Raw genomic sequence first — 13,364 nt, forward strand, 5'->3', positions numbered from 1 at the left:
TTGTGATCGGGAATGGTCAAAAATTAAATGATTTTGAAATGTCACACTAAAGATTTCCTTGTCCAACGGAATCTTAAAAGTTAGTAATAAGTTTTTAATATTTTTTGATGGTATAAAGAATGATTTAAACATACCTTAAAGAAAACATCAGAGAAGTCAGTCAATACAGTGTCTAGCAGTTCCAGTCCGAATGTCTTTGGTACTTCTGATATGCCGACCAGCCACTGAGCTGCATCACCATTAATTAGTTGAATTATATCCTGAAAACATATTAAGTTCGAATCCCGTCGGTTCTACAATTTATGATCAGTACCCTTATTATAAATGCGGCAGTGTTTGTTTGTTGGTTTGTCCTTCAGTCACGTCGCAACGGAGCAACAGATCAACGTGATTTTTTGTATGGGTATAGTTAAAGACCTGAAGAGTGACAGGCTACTTTTTATCGCATATAAACCAACAAACAAACACACTTTCATATTTATAATATAGGTAGTGAGGTAGAGATCACTACTTCGAAACATATTTTCACAGATTCGGATCAGATGCAGTGCATAACTGCTCTTAGGACTTGGTTTGTTTCGAACGTACGTCGTACCTGTAAAATGAGATATGCGTCAACCGCGCATGGTTTGAGATCCTTTGGTACTTTACTGTTTGCTTGCATCCTCACATCCGCTGGGTTCACTTTTAGTGTACCTAAAAAGTTAATTACATAATACAGAACCCTAAATCATACACTTGCATTAAGTTCTTGGACTGTAAAATGATGTGATTTTTTTTTGTATAGGGGTGATTTTTTATATAGTTTATGGGGCTAGAATTAATTATTAAAGAGAATAATTTTTTTAAAAACATGATTTTTAATTGCAATGTGTAAACAACAAATACCTATTTTTCAATTTTTTAACATAAAAATATATTCCAGTATAAATTACTATATTTTTATGTTAAACAATTTAAAAATATTTGTCGCTTACGCGGTGTGACGTCATAATAACGCTTACCGTACTAAATTAAACGTAAAAAAATTAAATACAGGTCATGAACTAATAATAAGTATTTTCAATTTTCAAAGTAAGATAACCTTATCAAGTGGGGTATCATATGAAAGGGCTTCCTGTGCCTGTGCATTCTAAAACAGATTTTTGTTTATAGTTTTTGATTTATTGTGCAAAATGTCGAAAAAACACGATTGTAGTATGGAACACTCAGTGCGCGAGCCTGACTCGCACTTGGCCGGTTTTTCTAAATAATATATTTAGAAGATTTACCATTGGCCTCTGCCAGGGCCCTCTCGAAGACAAGAGCAACCAGTTGCCTGACTGTGGCGGCGGCTGCGTGACTCGTGCTTATATCGCGCGTTTCACTCGCCGTCACCATGCGAATACACATCACCATGGTCTGCAAACAAATATAGTATTTAGTGTATTCCTGATTTACTTGATTATCTTTAAAAAACATCCCGATTTTCAAATTTCCAACTCTCAAATTTCAGTGCCTAGCCGGTGCACGCACATGGTGGAGGCCTGCGCACACCGACTGGCAGGGTTGCCAGTTGCCATTATGTACCTACAGACAAACTCACCCTTGCCAGAGTGTCGCCATGCACCAAATCAGATGTGGTCATCAGTAGAGCTGCCGTTTGCAACAGCTTTAGCTCCAGCATATTGGATTGGCCCAGGTTGTACAGGCAGTCAACTACATGTCTAGCACCTTTAGCGTCAATGCCCTGCTGAGCTATTAGCCTCCGAATTGTACCCAAGCAGAACTGAAATATAAACAAAAGTCAGCATCATCACAAACTCATCACTGGCTCACTACTAAGAACAGATCTCCTCTCAGAATTAGAAGGGTTTGGCCACCACGCTGGCCAAGAGCAGATTGGCAGACTTCACACACTTTGAAAACATTATGGTGAACTATCAAGCATGCCAGCTTCCTCAAGGAAAAAGTATGTTTATGTTGTAACTAGCGATGCCCAAAAACAAAAGTTTGAAATTAGCTGATGCCCGCGACTTCATACGTGTGGATTTAGATTTTAAAAAATCCTGTGGGAACTCTTTGATTTTCTGGGATAAAAAGGAGCCAATGTCCCTCTCCAGGTCTTAAACTATACCCACGCAAAAATCACGTGAGAATCAGAGAGGGGCCATGAAAATCTAGCAGACTGGCACACTTTCGCTTTTATAATATTATTAGCTTCTGCTCGCGACTTCGTCCGCATGGACGACAGAAATTTCAAACCCCTATTTCACCCCTTTAGGGGTTGAACTTTCAAAAATCCTTTCTTAGGGGATGCCTACATACTATCATAGTAGCTATCTGCATGCCAAACTTCATCCCGATCTGTCCAGTAGTTAGAGCTGTGCGTTGATAGATCAGTCAGTCACCTTTTCCTTTTTATATATTTAGATTACACAACAGGTTGAGATGGCAATGGGGACACCCCGCACAGTCCCCGCGCTAACCTGGTGATGGTTAGCGCGGGGGCTGTGCAGGGCATCCCCATCCCCAAATATCAGCCCAATTGAGCTGCGTTGATAGATCAGTCAGTCAGTCATTCAGTCAGTCACCTTTTCCTTTTATATATTTAGATTAGTAAGGATTATAAAATCAATTTCATTACAATGAATTAAACATTCCATGTTATAGTAGGTAGTAAATAAATAAAACATGAATAAGCAAAAGTAACCGAACAAAAGGAATCTAATCACAACAAGTACGAAGATAAAAACCAAATTAAAAATAACACTAATTATTATCAGTAGAGAATACAATAATCAATACATACTCGAAAATGTATAGAAATCTAATTTGCTAATCAACTAATAACGTCAGTTAAAATGTTAACAATCGTAAGGTAGTGTTTCACAATTACCTGAATAATTTTAACATCCTTTGACTCACATCCTTGCACTAAAGGGTATAAGATCTGATTCACCACCCCATATAAAGACGCTTGCGGATTATTTGCCGCCAAGCACAGCTTTTCTATCGCCTCATCACAAGCCTAGAAATATAGGAAATGGAATATTCATTTTTAAACACAAAAAACAATCAGTAAGCACAATGTTATACTTTATAGAGAAAAATAGGGGCTACAATAATTTTCTCAGAAGAAAATTTATCTTCTATCGAGGCATTTACATTTTACAATCATAAGTAATAGAAAACCATATAAATAATCAGATAATTAAAAAAATAATACCTCTCTTATCTGAGGATACTTCTTTTTGGTTTCCAAGCTTAAAGTTTTAAAGTCATTTTGTAGAACGTCCATAAATTTCTTTGTGGAATCATCGCCGGTAACAGCGCTGACGAAAGCCATGTTTTGATATTTTTCTATTTACTTTTCCACTTCATATTTCGTTAAAATTAAACAAAATAAAATTGTGCCATGTACACAATAATGAATGAATCGAATCGACATCACAACTTTCGTTCATAAATCTCACAATTTGACATATTTTGTTTGTACCAAAAGTTCTTAATTAATTAAATTGTTTTGATTACACACATGTTAATAATATTATAACTTGGATTTTATTTAAATAAAATAAGAGTGAAGAAGAACGATATTAGTATAGTCACTGTCAACCATAAAATTAGAAAAGAATGTGCAATAGCAAATTTGGATTTCTGAACTTATTTCAACAGTCCGTTCTACTAGGTTTCTAGAAATCAAAGCATTAGAAAATTAGATAATATGATTTGATTATCTTGTGCTAAACAAACATAATTCACATTAGTACCTAAAGTAATTTTTTAGGTGCCAGAAAATCTAAATGAATCTGATTAAGTTTTATTCAAATATTTTTAAATCAATAAATAAATAAATAAATAATCTTTTATTTTTATCTTTATGAAGAATACTTTCCACATAAGTTGCGTAAAATGAACAGAAAACTCGAAATTTTCTGTGTTGCCTTGCTACAAAAACGTCAAATATTTTAAAGACAGATTATAAAAGTAATGAAAACTTGATCATTTTTGAGAAAATATGTTTACTCAAGTAACTATGTAACAAGCAAGTGGTAAGTTTTGCTTTATTAGCAGACTACTAGTGCTTACACTATTTTTTAACACAAGTAAATTAAGTGTAAGTGTTAAAGAATTCCACGACTGCCTCAGGGCTCAGACTGATCGATGACCCAATTATTTTTACTGCAATTTTTTTTATTTGACCTGGCAACATTACTGATTGTGCAGAAGAAAAAACAATGGTGTGATTCCAGATTTTTATTTGTAAGTAATAAAAGAATCGATTACATTTTAGATGATGAAACGTTTATTAATTCACAAAATGGTACACGCATGCTACGATGCAAATTCCAAGGTACGAAACATACGCCCTCGCCAGAAAAATGCATATTTTGTGCGCTTGACGGACTGTCAATGCAATTTTTACTCTATTTATTCAGCTTGATTCAGCTATGCGCCATTCTTTATAATAAAACGGGCGATGCATGCAGGTTCTAGACACTGTCCGAGTAAAATACCAAGTAAAGTGAGTGAAACTGATAAAAATGTGACAGGAGACGATGGGCGAGCAGCGTTGGACGTCGTGTTTTCTCGGTTTGCATATCTCGTTTGCCGGCACCTAGTTTTAGTTAATTGTGTGTCGTATGCACTGTTTTGCTATTACGTACGTGACGAAAGTAGTGTGCTGACCTCTCGAGCAATCGCGTTACTGAAGATGAACGTGTGAAGTGCAGGATCGTACAATCGCTTCCAAAGAGCGAAGCAACATGTGTTTTGTGTATTATTTTGCAAATATTGCCACCTGATTCAGTGTATACTAAGTTGTAAAGGTAGACAATATCAAAGAGAGGATTTGCTGTATGAATCAGTCGGTTTCATTGTTTAATGTCAATCACCTTAGCTATACAACTTTTACATCTTAATTTTGATAGTAAAATGTGTATATTTCAGTTTCAAAGAGCTCACAAAACACTTATTAATTTCTGAATCGTAGCTGTGATTATCATCAGAGATATGACTATTTAGATTCCAAGTACTATTTAATACTTGTTTGTATCTGTTTAAGCCAATCTTTTATATATTGGTCACAATCTATACAATCAAATCACTAAATAGAATCATTCATGAATAGAATGGTATATAAACATAAAAATTTCATAGTAAACAAAACATTTACGACAGTATTGTTTATAATGATGTATTGAATTTAATGACCCCAAGTTTGATTCCCGTGCCATCCTGTCCTGTAGCATAAACTTAGCTTTTACATTTCCCTAAAATTGCAATACATCAGTGATTCATAGATATACATTCACCAAGATATGTCCACAGCGGCTGCTAGTCTTTTATCACATAATTGATCAGCATCAACATCTGGACCAAAATAAACTGAATATGTGTACTGTATAGCGTATACGCATAGCGTTGACACTGATTTGATTGATTAGCATGTTATGAGTGAGCGGTTTTGATTGAAATGATTATGTTCCTAGATTATGTATGCTGGAATATATTGTGGTTTATTCCTGTCTTGGTTTTGACTTCAGAAAAGTTTTATCTAAGGTTTTGTACAGTTTTTAATACTACATAATGAATAAAATATTCTTTATCTCTTTATAAAAATTAATTGCTAAATGTGTTGCTGATCGCAAATCTCGAGAACAGCTAAACCGATTTTGCTAATTCTTTTTTTATAATATTCCTTGAAGTACGAGGATGGTTCTTACGGAGAGAAAAATTTAATAAAATTGAATCGACCGTTATGCGGTACGAAGTTTGCTATGGCAGCTAGTTTATAATAAATATCCATTATATATAACTAGCTTATTCCCACGACTTCGTTATGTTCGTTTAAGTAATTAAATAATACTTGCTGTAAGTGCGAAGGAAAACATCGTGAGGAAACCTGCATGCCTGAGAGTTCTCTATATTGTTCTCAAAAGTGTGTGAAGTCTGCCAATCCGCACTTGGCCAGCGTAGTAGACTACGGCCAAAACCCTTCTCATTCTGAGAGGAGAGTGGAGACCCGTGCTCTATAGTGAGCCGGCGATTGGGTTGATCATGATGATGATCCATATTTTAAAGCTTGAGAGTTCATGAAATTATAAGAATAGAAAGATTCATTGCAAAATATCAAATGCTTGGCATAACAGACATATCTGTTGAAATCTTGTGCTCAGCGGAGTGTGACTGTGAAGATTTGTGGTTTCTATTGTCTTTCTGTAGATATTTTACATAATCTGTTTATGTAACATTAATAAAGTTATCATATTTATTAATATCTCTAGCAAGCTATGATAGCCTAGTGGTTAAGACGTCCGCTTCCTATTCGGAGGTCGGCGGCTCGATCCTGGGCACGCGCCATGCACCTTTAACTTTTCGTAGTTAGGTGCGTTTTAAGTAATTAAATATCACTTGCTTTAACGGTGAAGGAAAACATCGTGAAGAAACCTGCATGCCTGAGAGATCTCCATAATGCTCTCAAAGGTGTGTGAAGTCTGTCAATCCGCACTTGGCTAGCATGGTAGACTATGGCCAAACCCCTTCTCATTCTGAGAGGAGACCCATGATTTGTAGTAAGCCGGCGATTGAGTTACTTTTTCAGTTTAATTTAATCATTAAGTAATCTTCAACAAATCTGTGTAGTTTTCGCTTGATTTCTTGTTGGTATAATGCAAGCAAAATTAGGGCAGTGGGTATGACTGACTCTCTCTCTAAATAAAGAGATTATGTCTAGTCCCTCACAGTTTGAATCTCTAATCTCTCATCAGTCATCATCTAATTGCCCCGAACTAAGACCTCGCGGTGTTCCATAATTCCACTATCCCATAACAGCACCATCTATTAACATTATTGTGAAGTAATGTTAAAAATGCTCCTGTTAATTTCGTTTCTTTATAATATTTATGTAAGTTTAGTATTTGTTGTTCAAGTACAGGATATAACTGAAATTATGCACAAATTTCAGTTACTAATATGTTGCGTAGCCGTTTTGGACATATAGCGTTGAATTCAAACTTGAATTTAAAGCCCCACATATCGTATGAGAGCCCTCGTGAAATCAAGCTTTTTTTTTTAAGTAATATTTGGATGAAGGCCATCAGTTTACATATTATTATGTTTAAACTACCTTATGCTCGCGACTTCTTCCGCGTGGACTACACAAATTTCACCTTTCCTTTCTTAGCGGATGCATACGTCATAATAGCTATCTGCGTGCCAAATTTCAGCCCGATCCGTCCAGTAGAACTGTGCGTTGATAGATCAGTCAGTCAGTCAGTCAGTCACCCTTTCTTTTTATATATTTACATTTGAAGTAATAACATTTAATAATTCAGAAATCATAAGGCTCTGAGAGACAGACAGATGGACAAGTGCAATTTCACTCAAGTAGACTCAGAGACCTCGCTTCGCTCAGTCAAATATGTGCAGCTTCGTAAAGTATAAATGGTGTGTAACATTGAAATTATACATTTTTTAAATTTTTGTTTCAGATAACATCAAGAAACTAAACAAATCCTGCAATAACTTTCCAAAATTATTCTCAAGACTGTATTGTAGTTTAGATTAAATAAATATTATTTTTTCGGTTCAAGTAATTTAGGGTATGTACAAGTTCTAGAAAAAAAAAACAGGAGAAGAATGCCAACATTGCGAGAGAGAATAAAAAGACGGAATTAGTTATCTATTTATTTAAATATAATATTTAATTAATAAATAGCCCTTAGCCCATTTATTTTTACTTAACCAAGTAATCAATGAAATCAAACTATAATGGAATTTCTAATATTCGAAACGTTGAGATTGTGATGGTTTCGATTATTTATTCGTTCATTTAAGTTATCGTTAGTAAATAACTAGTAAATAACTTATAATTTGAGATTATTGGTATCACAATGTATGCTTGGAGTGGTAGTTTGTGATAGTTGTCTTGATGGGGCAACATGGACAACATGTCGAACATGTCTCTACGCAGCAAGAGGAAAGACAACCTTATCACGAGGAAGCAGGACAAGAGCCCAGAAAAGACTATAAGGTGAATATAAAATAAACATTTATAGGTCCGTACGCGAAGGGTTCCATGGGACTCTATTACTAAGCCCTCCATTGTTCATCTGTCCGTTCGTATGTCTGTCAGCGGGTTCATTTCACAGTGATTGAAAAATTCTTTTACAATGTAAAAAAATATTTGAATGATAAGAAAGCTTGGGAATAAGTTGCTTAACAGCTTTCTGTTCTAATAGTTTTAAGTGATTTTGTAAAGTGGTGATAGTAAAAAGAATACCCGGCTGAGTTTGTTGTGGGCTCTTCTCAGACCTGGGCGCGTTTGGAACCCTCGTAGCTTTAGTTTTAAGTACGTATTAATTATCACCACTATATCATCTTACAAATTAACAATTTTGAGCATCAGTAAGCGTAACATTTTACCTATTCTGAATAAATAATTTGAGTATGAGTTTATCAACTCTCGCGTAATTCTTGCTCTTGTGAGAGACACAAAAGTGTACATGATAGAAAGAGAAGCGTTTATTAAATTTTAGGTTGCAGTGCTGTGAGTGAGAGTTGAATTGTACTTTATTGCTTCGTAACAAGAGTCGCTATTTATTTAAACGTCTTGGCGGACTGATCATTCTGTACCTGGTACATTAAGGGTGAGATCTATAGAGCGCACTCTGACTTTGCTTAGACTCAAGACAGAGTCAAAACGAGACAGAGCTATATCTCTCACATAAATCTGCCTCGTTTTAACTCAATCTTAAGTCTGAGCAAAGTCAAAGTGCGCTCTATAGATCTCAGCCTTAGTATTATGTGGCCACACTAGCCTCTAACTACTTTGTGTAACACAACATTTTTTCTAATATTTTTTCACTATTAGGGGTACAAGAGGCGCCTACAGGGGCGTCCCTTCTACTTCGAAGCGCGATGAGGACACCGACGGCTCCACCGAGCGGCTGGATAGGCCCAAGAAGTTCCTGTCGCAGAACAAGAGCAACTATGGGCTGGGCAAGCGGCCAGACTTCTCCTTGAAGAACCGCAACGTGCATCTCGCTTCTTCCCGTTATGGACAGGTATGTCTTTCTCTCATTTAAGGGCGGGAAGGGTGTTCCCTTCTACTTTGAAGCGAAGTAGAAGGGACTGGTGATGGTTTGGTCAGCATTTGAGGTTCCGTGGCATGCACTGCGTAACTAAAGCCGGGACAGGTCGCTGGTATACTTCGTAATTCAACTCCGTATAACCTTCTCAGTTACAACTTGTGACCTACAGGTATTTCCGAAGACTTTTATATCATCATCATCATCATCATCATCATCATCATCAACCGATAGACGTCCACTGCTGGACATAGGTATCTTGTAGCGACTTCCACACGCCACGGTCTCGCGCCGCCTGAATCCAGCGGCTCCCTGCGACTCGTCTGATGCCGTCCGGCCACCTTCCAACGCTGCGTCTTCCGGTGCGAGGTCGACTTTTATATGGGAGTCAGCAAATCGGCATTCCTAAACGAAACCTCATTTGATACACGGCTTAGGAAACCAAGAAAGAGCGAATGCATTTAATTTGACGTTAGTTAATAGTTCTAATACGATTAATTTCTATTAGGTTAAAAGGGAATGATAAGGGTAGAAATACACTGACAGCGCACTCCGATGAAGCATGACCTGTATTCCATACTAGCTTATGCTCGCGACTTCGTCCGCGTGGACTACACAAAGTACGAACCCCTATTTCACCCCCTTAGGGGTTGAATTTTCATAAATTATTTCTTAGCAAATGCCTACATCAAAATAGCTATCTGCATGCCAAATTTCAGCCCGATCCTTCCAGTAGTTTGAGCTGTGCGTTGATAGATCAGCCAGTCAGTCAGTCAGTAACCTTTCATCCATACTAATATTATAAATGCGAAAGTGTGTCTGTCTGTCTGTCAGTCTGTCTGCTAGCTTTTCACCGCTCAACCGTTCAACCGATTTTGACAAAATTTGGTACAGAGGTAGCTTGCAACCCGGGGAAGGACATAGGCTACTTTTTATCCCGGAAAATTTGAGAGTTCCCACAGGATTTTTAAGAACCTAAATCCACGCGTACGAAGTCGCGGGCATCAGCTAGTTTTTTATATTCAGATTATGTCATGTTTAAAACGTCTACTACGCCTAACAGTAAAATGTTAAGCGCGCCACTGCTTACAAAGTAATGTTGACTCTACTATGTAAATCGCGCGCTGAAGTAAAATCACGTCTCATGAGTCTGCTGACCAAACAACATCGACAATGTCCGTCCGATAGTAAACAATCGATCTCAAACATATTTATTCAGTACACATTCTTGCTGTTTAGTGTCTTGTGTATTGGGGTATTCCATGCTAATATTACAATTGGGTATTTGACTTCAATTTTATTATTACTTTATTATAAACTAGAATAAAAATAGTGACGTAAACTGAAAAAACTAATTAAATCGATCAAATGACAAAAAAGTTACAAGCATTTAAATATTTCTGATTAGACAGAGATAGCGATATAGCATTTTGACGTCACACCTTATTAATGCCATAGTAGCTTCGTGCGGTTTCATACAAATTTTCGTTTTGCGAGAAAGGGATAGAAGACCCTCCCACTCCGAAATTAAAATGTCTGTAACTTAGTAATTTTTTGTTGGATTTTAATATTTTTTTCAGTGTACTTCATCATTTTTAAGTAATAATATTTATCAAATTCAAAAGTAGGAAAATATAAATACCCAATTGCGACAGTGTGTCTGTCTGTCTTTCTATATGCTAGCTTTTCACGGCTCATCCGTTTAATCGATTTTGATGAAATTTGGTACAGAGATAGCTTGTATCCCGGGGAAGAACATAGGCTACTTTGATCCCGGAAAATCAAAGAGTTTCCACGGGATTTTTAAAAACCGAAATCCATGCGGACGAAGGCGCGGGCAATATCTAGTATATAACAATTAGCCAATGCCCGTGACTTCGATCTACTAGTCTTCTAGTTTTACGATCTATCATAAAACTGTGCTAGCAGCTATAGTGGTATAACTTTTCAGAGTTATGTGTGCGTTACTTTTTTAACGTTGAATGAAAACATTGGCAGGAAACCTGCATGTCTGTTCTCCTTAGTTGAAGTGTTAGTTGAAGTTAGGTGTGTGAAGTCTTCCAATCCACACTGGGCCAGCGTAGCAGGCTATGGCCTAAACCGTTCTCATTCTTAGAGGAGACCCGTGCTCAGTAGTGGGTCGGCGATGGGTTGATCATGATGGTGACGGTAATAAATTGTGTATAACATACACATTGGCGCCGATTCTCTTGTGATTGTCTAAACTAAATTTAGTATCTGCATCTTTTTCGTTTTAATATTGCTAAAAGAGGACGGAACATGAATTTTACTTTTAATTACTCTAAATTTTAGTGCACGCTACAAATTTAAACGATACGCTCGCGACTGGCTGCTAAAGTCACGAGGTTTGAAGGGTCTAAATTAAACTTAAAACTGGGGCCGATTCTCTTGTACACAATCTCTAAACTAAACCAAATTAACATGTCTAAATCTAGTGCTATCCTTTCCGCAAGCAATATTATGAAAGGGATAGCAATAGATTTAGACGTATCATTTTAGTTTAGTTTAAGAGATTGTATACAACAGAATTGGCCATACTGTCAAACTATGTCTGTCCTTTTCATATTATATGAGTAAGAAGAGGATGCGAATGCTCTAAAATTTAGTTGTGCTCACAATCAGTACCATTATTATATTCATATAGATCAGTCTTGACCAACGAGACTTCATTCGCTACAAATCGTCTGGGGATTGGATCTAATTCAATTTCATTTATGAAACAACAATGCGCCTCTCGGGATGTGACGTCACACTCCATGCGGCGCCACACTCCGTATATACCACAACTAGCTGATGCCCGTGACTTCGTCCGCGTGGAATCAGGTTTTTCAAAAATCCCATGGGAACTCTTTGATTTTCCGGGATAAGAGGTAGCCTATGTTACTCTCCAGGTCTTTATCTATACCCATGCAAGAAATCACGTCAATCTGTTGCACCGTTGCGACGTGATTGAATGGCAAACCAACAAACAAACACACTTTCGCATTTATAATAAGGGTAGGGGATTTCAACAAATTAACACAAAACGATATAAAACTACTATAAAATTTCCTCTTGAGTTACTCTATCTACCTACTGATGAAAACCGCAGTAAATCAGATGCGTAGTTTAAAAGATCTAAGTTTACAGAGTGACAGACAACTTTGTTGTATACTACGTAGCGGTATAACTAACTACCTATTTACTATCAGTACCCTTATTATAAATGCGAAAGTGTGTTTGTTTGTTGGATTGTTGGTTTGTCCTTCAATCACGTCGCAACGGTGCAACGGATTCACGTGATTTATTGCGTGGGTATAGATAAAGACCTGGACAGTGACATAGACTACTTTTTATACCGGAAAATCTAAGAGTTCCCACGGGATTTTTAAAAACCTGTAGTACCCTTATTATAAATGCAAAAGTGTGTTTGTTTGTTGGTTTGTCCTTCAATCACGTCGCAACAGTGATTTTTTGCATGGGTATAGATAAAGATCTGGAGAGTGACATAGGCTACTTTTTATCCCGGAAAACCAAAGAGTTCCCACGGGATTTTTAAAAACCTGATTCCACGCGGACGAAGTCGCGGGCATCAGCTAGTACGGTATAAAACGGCCGGCCACCGCAAGACAACAAGAGTAACCGCACATCTAGTCAGATAGACCTACTAACTATAAATGCGAACTATGTTTGTAGGTTTGTCCTTCAACCACGCCACAATAGGAAACTCTGATCTAATGAATGAATGTTTTTTTTTTTATCATAGTGTTTTTTTTTTTGATAAGCTGTGATAGCCTAGTGGTTAGGACTTCCGCTTCCTAATCGCAGGTCGGGAGTTCGATCCCGACAACGCGCGTAACTTTTCGGAGTTATGTGCGTTTTAAGCAATAAAATATCACTTGCTTTAACGGTGAAGGAAAACGTCGTGAGGAAACTTGCATGCCTGAGATTTCTCCATTATGTTCAAAGGTGTGAGAAGTCTGCCAATCCGCACTTGGCCAGCGTGGTGGACTATGACCTAAATCCTTCTCATTCTGAGAGGTAAACCGTGCTCAGTAGTGTGTTGTATCGACGATGTGTTGAGATGATGTACGTAATGCTTCGTGCAATTCCAAGAAGCCGCGAGCGGAGACGACGAAGAGTAGAGGAGGTTTTTTAGTCCGTAGGCCACTGCAGTGGAGTCGGGCATGCTCTATGCAATCCATGAGGGATTTCCTCCTCCGAAAAAAAAAAGGTTGATGATTGAAAATAGAGTTATTTATAGACGTCGATAGTTAGAGCTAATTTGAT

The 13,364-nt window shown here is 37.2% G+C and overlaps 2 protein-coding genes across 15 annotated transcripts in view; one reads left to right on the forward strand and one right to left on the reverse strand.

Annotated features, from left to right (window-relative positions):
- The window catches only part of mon2 (Mon2 homolog, regulator of endosome-to-Golgi trafficking), a 43,468-nt gene extending 39,958 nt beyond the window's left edge, over positions 1-3,510 (reverse strand). For 2 of the 4 annotated variants that reach the window (XM_034980929.2, XM_069506457.1), the window contains exons 1-6: positions 3,209-3,510; positions 2,879-3,010; positions 1,586-1,768; positions 1,272-1,401; positions 596-696; positions 135-260 (exon numbers count right to left, since the gene is read on the reverse strand). In XM_034980929.2, coding sequence (XP_034836820.1) covers positions 135-260; positions 596-696; positions 1,272-1,401; positions 1,586-1,768; positions 2,879-3,010; positions 3,209-3,328 — 792 coding nt within the window. In that variant the 5' untranslated portion in view covers positions 3,329-3,510. The remainder of the gene's footprint in view (positions 1-134; positions 261-595; positions 697-1,271; positions 1,402-1,585; positions 1,769-2,878; positions 3,011-3,208) is intronic. The other 2 variants (XM_069506459.1, XM_069506458.1) reach the window with 1 other exon arrangement.
- A 595-nt stretch (positions 3,511-4,105) lies between these two features.
- Positions 4,106-13,364, forward strand: part of LOC117993172 (serine/threonine-protein kinase Wnk-like) — a 63,546-nt gene continuing 54,287 nt past the window's right edge. For 7 of the 11 annotated variants that reach the window (XM_069506442.1, XM_069506450.1, XM_069506451.1 and 4 more), the window contains exons 1-3: positions 4,106-4,245; positions 7,476-8,017; positions 8,858-9,050. In XM_069506442.1, the coding sequence (XP_069362543.1) occupies positions 7,926-8,017; positions 8,858-9,050 (285 nt within the window). In that variant the 5' untranslated portion in view covers positions 4,106-4,245; positions 7,476-7,925. Of the gene's footprint in view, positions 4,337-4,377; positions 4,576-4,630; positions 4,812-7,475; positions 8,018-8,857; positions 9,051-13,364 lie in introns of those variants that run through there. The other 4 variants (XM_069506444.1, XM_069506443.1, XM_069506446.1 and 1 more) reach the window with 4 other exon arrangements.

This window comes from Maniola hyperantus, chromosome 23 (genome assembly GCF_902806685.2).
Source record: "Maniola hyperantus chromosome 23, iAphHyp1.2, whole genome shotgun sequence".
NCBI lineage: Eukaryota > Metazoa > Arthropoda > Insecta > Lepidoptera > Nymphalidae > Maniola > Maniola hyperantus.